At 37.2% G+C, this 7,405-nt stretch overlaps 2 protein-coding genes across 2 annotated transcripts; both read left to right on the top strand.

The window, feature by feature from the left end:
- Positions 1-3,734: 3,734 nt before the first annotated feature.
- Positions 3,735-4,686, top strand: CNBP (CCHC-type zinc finger nucleic acid binding protein). The gene has a single exon (XM_071591251.1). The coding sequence runs from the start codon at positions 3,833-3,835 to the stop codon at positions 4,172-4,174; it is 342 nt and encodes a 113-aa protein (XP_071447352.1). The 5' UTR covers positions 3,735-3,832; the 3' UTR covers positions 4,175-4,686.
- Positions 4,687-4,972: 286 nt separating this feature from the next.
- Positions 4,973-6,974, top strand: LOC139692921 (uridine diphosphate glucose pyrophosphatase NUDT14-like). Its single transcript, XM_071591239.1, has 7 exons — positions 4,973-5,023; positions 5,150-5,259; positions 5,507-5,550; positions 5,618-5,682; positions 5,814-6,021; positions 6,405-6,481; positions 6,573-6,974. Exons 2-7 carry the CDS (start codon positions 5,179-5,181, stop codon positions 6,725-6,727), a joined length of 630 nt encoding a protein of 209 aa, XP_071447340.1. The 5' UTR covers positions 4,973-5,023; positions 5,150-5,178; the 3' UTR covers positions 6,728-6,974.
- Positions 6,975-7,405: the final 431 nt, after the last annotated feature.

Genomic DNA, 7,405 nt, shown 5'->3' with positions numbered 1-7,405 from the left:
TACAGCTTTTGCGACAGCTGCGCAGCACACATCATACACTGCGTAGTGGGTGATTTTGGGATTGGAATGGAGAATTTTTTATGAGAGTTTACTGAGGGAGGAAGGCATGTACATACGTGTCAATGTTTAAAATGATCTTAAACATGTGTCGTGTTTGTCCTCTTCGTAACTGTCCTATTCTGCCTTCAGCTATTCTGTAGCTCAGCGGTGGCCCGCGAGTATGGTGGGGTAGGCAGTCCGTACCCACGCGTGCCAGAATATTTCAGATTGTCCAAAAACAGATTTATGATGTAATTTTTTCCTCGAATGATAGGGGATCATAATAACATTGTTCGACCATATTATGGTCATGTTCGGGTAAAATTATTCTGGTGTGTATTCACCCCTGCTGCACACCCTAACGGTGGTTTGCAGGGTATATAAATAAAAACTGATTTTTGATTACTACGATTTCAGTTCCTTACCCGTTAATAAGAGTAACAAAATGTTTAAGAACCATGTGATTTGCTAATTAAATTAACATCAACAAGCATGTACCTGTGTTGACTCCTTAGCATGAATTGCCGCCTAAAGATAAATGTATAATTGTACCCAGACGTGGCGCCCATCAGCTGAGGGAAGAGCTCTACATAGTGAAGATACGATAGACTTACTTTCTTGAACTTTTCTTGCTCGTTCTCTGTCGAGGAAAATGGCACTTGAACTTCATAAAAAAGCCTCTCAAACAATACGGGCGAGAACTTGCATCTTCGTATTTTCAGTATTTATCCATACCGGCTTCGCAATAAACAACTACCATATGACATCATAGTATGTTACAAACAAGTAAATAAACAATTGAATGTCATTGAGTGAAATTTCAAATATTCTTTTGTCAAAATTTTCAGGTGAAAATATTGAAGGTAAAATCATGGAGGGCGATTCATGTAATAGTTTCTGTTGAAAAGCAACCATTTACTTGTTCGCTTATGTTAAATCCTACTATTTAACATTTTTTCCAGAATCATCTATCCTACCGCTATGGGCCTGGATGTCAAAGCCGAAGAACAGTTATTTTTGCTGGAAGTCGTAATTGAAAGTGTGACGCTGAGACTTGATCGTGACGAAATTTATGATTCACCAGAAAATCCACCATGGACAATAAGTTTTCGACTTTGTGATACATTTACATTTGAAATTAAACAAGAAGATGAAGAGCAAGCGGAAGAAAATATCTGCCCACGTACCAAAGAGTGCACGGTAAAATTTCACTCAGGAAAGTCTTGTCTCTTTACTGCTAATGCATTACGATTTTTACAAGCAATACAAGATAATCCAATTGACGTTACTGTTTACACCCAGTATGCAGATTCTGTTTATCCGGATATATTGGGGAATGGGGAGATAGAGTTTGACGATTCTATGATTTCTGAATTATGCCAAGCCCTGAAACAAGATTCTGGTAATTGGGAAACTTCCTGTAAAGGGTGCTATCCCTTGTGTGACAAACAGCTACAAGTTGGAGTCATTAAGTTATACTTACGATTGTCATTGTATGGAAAATGCATTTTATCAGAATTCAAGCTCTTAAATGGCATGGATAATATACTATTTAAAGTTCAAAAAGAAGACGAAGGAAATAAATGTTTTAAATGCGGGAAAATGAAAGCGAAACCTACGGCCAGTGAAGTATCAGATGGTGATTTTTCTGATAGTAGTTCAATTGACCCTGATCAATCCTGGAAAAATACTTACGATCGCCAAACAAATTATCTCCCTGGTGCTTCCAAATTCTATGGTGAATCAGACTATTTAAATTATGGTAGGGAAAATACAGATCCGTGTTACACATCCACTGTCACGAACAAATATGGAAGTTATCGGCAGAGCGATGATATGATGAATATGGATACTATATTAACAAAAGATGACCCGTGGCAAAGCTTCAACAAAGCTAGGGAATCGAGTCGGCCAGCAAATCGATACTCGGTTGCTGATCAAGATTTTTTATTAGCACGTAAACATTCCAATGATTCAATGGATTTCAGGAAGATTATTGGAGAAGAATTAATAAAATACCCCTTAACAGATGACACAAGAAGCTACATAGCGCCTATGCTTGATTTGGACGAAAAAACATCTACGATTGATGAGCTAAAAGTAAAGAAGGCTCCAAAATTGAAGGCCGGACCAAAACGACAGAAAAAATTAAGATCCAGAAAATTTGCCAACTTTGAACCCGGGGTCAAAATTGGCCACAAAGAATGCGTCAGACAGTCGAAGAATGTGCCAAAGAGAAGTGGATGGCTGTGGCCTGAAAAAACTAAGAAAAATCCTGGATGGAAGCCAGGAACTGTATCAAGAAAAGTCGCAGAAATGCTCGACAGTTCTAGAATTGATGGAGAAGGCGGGAAAGGTGATTTCGACAAAAAAATCCCAATAAAAAAGGAAGAAGAAAAAATCAAAGAAGTATCTCGAGATATGACAGATGTCAATCAACTTGCTAACGGCAATGAACAACCATCATTGCACTTTAAAATGTGCAATGGATCTTACATGATTTCCGTGAATCCCGCTGCCTTAGGCGATAAATCAAATCAGAGTAAAAATAAAAATGGTTTGTTCATGAGGTTGAACAAAAGAGAAGAGAACACGAATTCATCATCTTCAGATATAGAAATTGCTTTCACTACTCCCAGAATTAAATGTGAACCTCCCATGCTGGTAGAAACAAAAGAAAATATTTCTCAACATATGGTCGATGAACCATCCCTGAAAAAAAGATCGAATTCCGATATAGGAAATAACGATGAGAGAGATGACCGCGTTGGGGCTATACTATTGAGTAGAAAAGGAAAGACTGGTGGTGTAAAAAGTACGAGAAATCAAAGCAAAATAGATGCAAAAGGATTTCAAGAAATCGCGAAAATAAATAGTGCAAAAGATGAAAAGGGAATCAAAGCAAAAGTGCCGATTGAGAATGAGTCACCTAAGACAACGATATGGGAGGACGATCAAGAGACAGCAGTGAGTCAATTGCGAGCAAAACCGCCAAAGAAGAAATAAAATGATGAACATAAGTGTTTACTAACGTGCTATGAACAGGAAATAAATTGTCTAAATATTCGTAAGATATCAATTAAAAACCAGATCTGTATGACATAAAAATAAAAAATTATTGAAATTGATTTATATCCGTTTTAACTTGAGGAATAATGCATATTCAGAGTTGATAATAGGCGATTAGTAAATGGTAGTCATTAAAGGTTTTTGAATTTAGCTCGCTTCGAGGTCACTTTTGTTGTACTTACATAAAAATATATTTAGCGAAATATTAAGGTTAGAGTCAAAATAATTAATTTATAAACAATATATGAGAGCTAAAAACGGCTATACTATTTATCAAAGATGCAGATTACGTGTCATCACCTACAACAAGTTACTATTGATCGACGCGTCCGTCTCCAAATGTTGGCTCGTGCTTCCATCTATTGAGGAAACACTGTAACACTTGGTGGACTAGAGAAAGCCGCCGAAGCCGTGTTAGCTTTCGATGTCATAGTAACCCCGCCAAAAGTTTTTTATTATTTATTTATTTGACAGTCGAACTTCAATTATTGTTGATAATTTTTGAATACATTATAAATTTCCAAATGTATCTAGGGCCGAATACCTATGTCATTCATAAAGTTTAATTTTAAATTGAAAAAAGCGATATTGGGAGTGCCGTGTGCAATACACCACGTGTCCACGTGACGAGTATCAGCCATTCGAAGGCGTTGTCGCCATATTACCTGTGTGAATCTCGACTCCTTGCCGAATACAGTCTGTGGTTGCGGGATACTCATTTGCAATGAGTTCAAGTGTTTGCTATAAGTGCAATCGCACAGGTCACTTTGCTCGCGAGTGCCCCCAGGGCGGTGGGTTTGGACGTGGTCGTGAAAAGTGTTACAAATGCAACCGCTTTGGGCACTTTGCACGCGAGTGCAAGGAAGATCAAGAGAGGTGCTACCGCTGCAATGGCGTGGGACACATCGCTCGTGATTGTCAGCAGAGTCCGGACGAGCCATCCTGTTACAACTGCAACAAGACTGGTCATCTTGCCCGAGACTGTCCGGATAATTCCAAGACCTGCTATCAGTGCGGTAAAAGTGGTCACATAAGCCGTGATTGTGAGAGAGATGACCGCAAGTAACCACATCGTATCTTTGCTGTTGTATTAAGAGCTGTTCTCTGGTACTGAATTTATTACGTGTACTGGTGTAACGTGAAGGAAGGACTCTTTATTAAGGTACCAGGAACCCACTGTAACATGAAAATTTTGGCCTACAGCAATAAAAAAAATGGAAGAATGTTAACCTCTGGACTTGAAGACAGTTTTTATTTCAAAAAAGATGTACTGTTTTGTGTAATCGAGCTGTATACTGTGATTCATCTAAGAAGTCGTTTTGTCTTTGTCCTTGCTATTATTGTAAATCGGTTGTGGTTGGATAGTCAAGGGCAGCACTATTAGGTTTGCTTTGTATTGCAAATATGATCCATAGTACCTTGCAAAATGTGGTCAGAGTTCGATGGTAAGTTCTGAGCCACTGTCTTTTTTTGACTGACTCCTTGACTAAAGGTCCTTAAAAAAGTGTAACAAAATGAATGATAAGTATCAGTATGGAAATGTGTAATATTGAATAAAAATCTACATGTTGAAAATGATTTATGGTTTTGAAATTATTTTCCTTGTAGGCCTATTGCGCTGTTAATCCCTATGAAGGTCTTGTCTTACGAGTTATAGTATTGTAAGAGAGATGCAAGTATTGCATTCCGCCGTAACTAAGACTTCGGCTTCCGTAAAGGACGTCGGCTTCCATACGAAGAAGAAAGAAAAAGAGGTGAGTAAAACGGATTTGATCAAAATTGTAACCTAAAACAGTTTTAATCTACTTCTAACACACAATGGCATGGACGGGATGAGGAGAAGCATTTATTTGGCACTGAATTTGCGAAACGCGTTCACCAAAAATTCAAGATGTCGGACGACCACATGTTTTTAGTAATTCGATAATGCTGATATCTCATTTGAAAAATTATCTGTATGGTTTTAACTCTCATAAAGAGTAGTTCTATACAGAAATCTTATTTGGATGACCTAATTGTGTCAGTTTCATTCCTTTTTAAGACTTAGTGAAAGTCATCTCGATTGAGAAAATGAGTTCCGTGCAAGACGTTTATGTCCAAGAATTAACTACTTCCCAGTATGTTAAACCTATGGAAATGCATTACACGCTGGTAAATATGACTGTGCAAATAATTTAATATAAGTTTTATTGATAGCACGATCTTCGCATGAAATGGCCGCGAGCGCGTGAAATGTTTTTTCGGGAGCTATCGTGGGTGAATGGATGAGGGGATTAACCCTTGCGGAGTCAACAGTCTTGTAATTTACATCGATACCTCTATCTAAATTAATAGATTTACGTACTTAGTTATTTTACTTCAGTATTAAAGATTAACGAAATCCTTATTCAACCTGCAGCATGGCGTGCGAAAAAAATGGGATTTGCTGAAAATTCACGACAGGTATGTTTTCTTCTTCGCCCTTGATTTTACCCAACTCGCTGCTAAACGAACTTCATTACTATTTCAGTGTGGCTGTGTTGATATACAACATAACCAGGAAAGTCGTAATTTTGGTGAAACAATTTCGCCCCGGTAAGAATTTTATCATTACTAGTGGTTTTCATTGGGTTTGCATACGTTTAAAATCAATATGTTATGCAATTTATTAAATTCAACATTTGTTCTAAGTTAATTCTTTAATTTCAAACCCTTTCGTTTTCCAGCGGTGTTCTATGGTGCAATTCCGGCTAGTGATTCTAAAGGGCACATTGACTTAGCCCAATACGATCCCAGAACGGGAGTGACACTAGAGTTATGTGCAGGAATAGTTGATAAAAGCAAATCTCTAGAGGAAATTGCTCAAGATGAAGTATTGGAGGAATGTGGTTATAGCGTCCCCGTTGAAAATTTGCAACGTGTAATCCAGTACCGGTATGTAAGTCTTACTTTTACAAGTATATTGTAGGCACCTCTTTAATGTTTAATGGCACCTATTAAGTAAACAACCAATTTCGTAAAGTCAATGAGTTATTGAGTCGCTGTTTATTAGAACGATAATGGAACCCACGCGGCGTTGAAAAATATCAATGTCCACCGAGTAACGATATTAGAGAGAAATTTGTTGAGTATATTTTATATCTCAATTATCAACTTTCTCGAGTGCCTTAATATTATGTTTCACGCTTACTAACTTTTTGTTGCTCTTAAGTGAAAATTAACTCTCGTAGAAATCAAAATCTTGGACAATTTACCTCACAATAAGCTAAAAAAAATTCGATTAGTGTGCGTCATTAATTTTATTTGGGCTTGCTTAGGTCAAGTGTGGGCATCAGTGGAGATAAGCAGACTGTTTTCTATGTGGAAGTTACCGATGCTATGAAAGTTAATCCAGGTATTAGCATTGATGAATGTGCTTGATAATGTGATGTATTATAGTTCAGTCTCTTGGTAGTCACTAGTATCTTAACTTTGTTTGATTCAAGGTGGAGGAAACATAGACGAAGGAGAGTTCATTGAGGTGGTTGAACTGACTATTGCAGAAGTTAAAAAACTTTTAGCTGGACCAGAAGTTTTGAGTCCAGGAGGCTTTCTATTTGCCTTAACATGGTTCTTGCACAATAAGGGACCATTTGAATGAACTTAGTGAGGTTTGTTCAGAAGATTTAAAATATGGGTTAATAAAAGAAATAAAATGCATGGGTCAGTTGGTGTCTCACTGATTAAATATATTGGGAAATTTTATCTCTCTCTCTTGATGTTAGAGGAAATTTCCACAAACTAGTTGGTTTTCTTGGTTCATGTGAATGTAGTCCTCAATGTCTTTGAATCTGTGCACTTACTGTTTAATCTGGTATACTGAAATAAATTCATGTGTATATTGCCATAAAGGATATCCTGCTTCAGTCTTTTTGTTATTTCTCCATCTAGGAATACTGTGTTTAGTGGTTATATATATTTGTATCACCTAAGTCAGAACGTTTTGGTTAAAAGGTTAGGCCTCTTTTTTGGCTAAATTTTAACACAAATTTCCCTGCATTTTATACATTTAACATTGATGGTCAAGTGGGTTGAATATTTCATTGCTAATGAGGGTCTTTGTTCAAATGAGAGAACTGCTTCCCCAACCCCGAGCATGGAAATTTTGCTAGCTGGATGACTAGGGATCAGATTAGCGCAAACCTTTTTAATGCTTTCATTAACAATTTTATCCCATCAAATGACTTCATTGTGCTTAACATTGCTGGAGAGGACAGGATACAATTTGCATAAAAAAACAAGCTATCTGACAACTAACAATTTAGTTGGTTTTCTTTTT

Source organism: Hetaerina americana, unplaced genomic scaffold (assembly GCF_022747635.1).
Source record: "Hetaerina americana unplaced genomic scaffold, ioHetAmer1.1.p SCAF_44, whole genome shotgun sequence".
In the NCBI taxonomy this organism is placed as follows: domain Eukaryota; kingdom Metazoa; phylum Arthropoda; class Insecta; order Odonata; family Calopterygidae; genus Hetaerina; species Hetaerina americana.
Note: the sequence above shows the minus strand (reverse complement) of the source record. Positions and strands in the feature narration are given on the sequence as shown.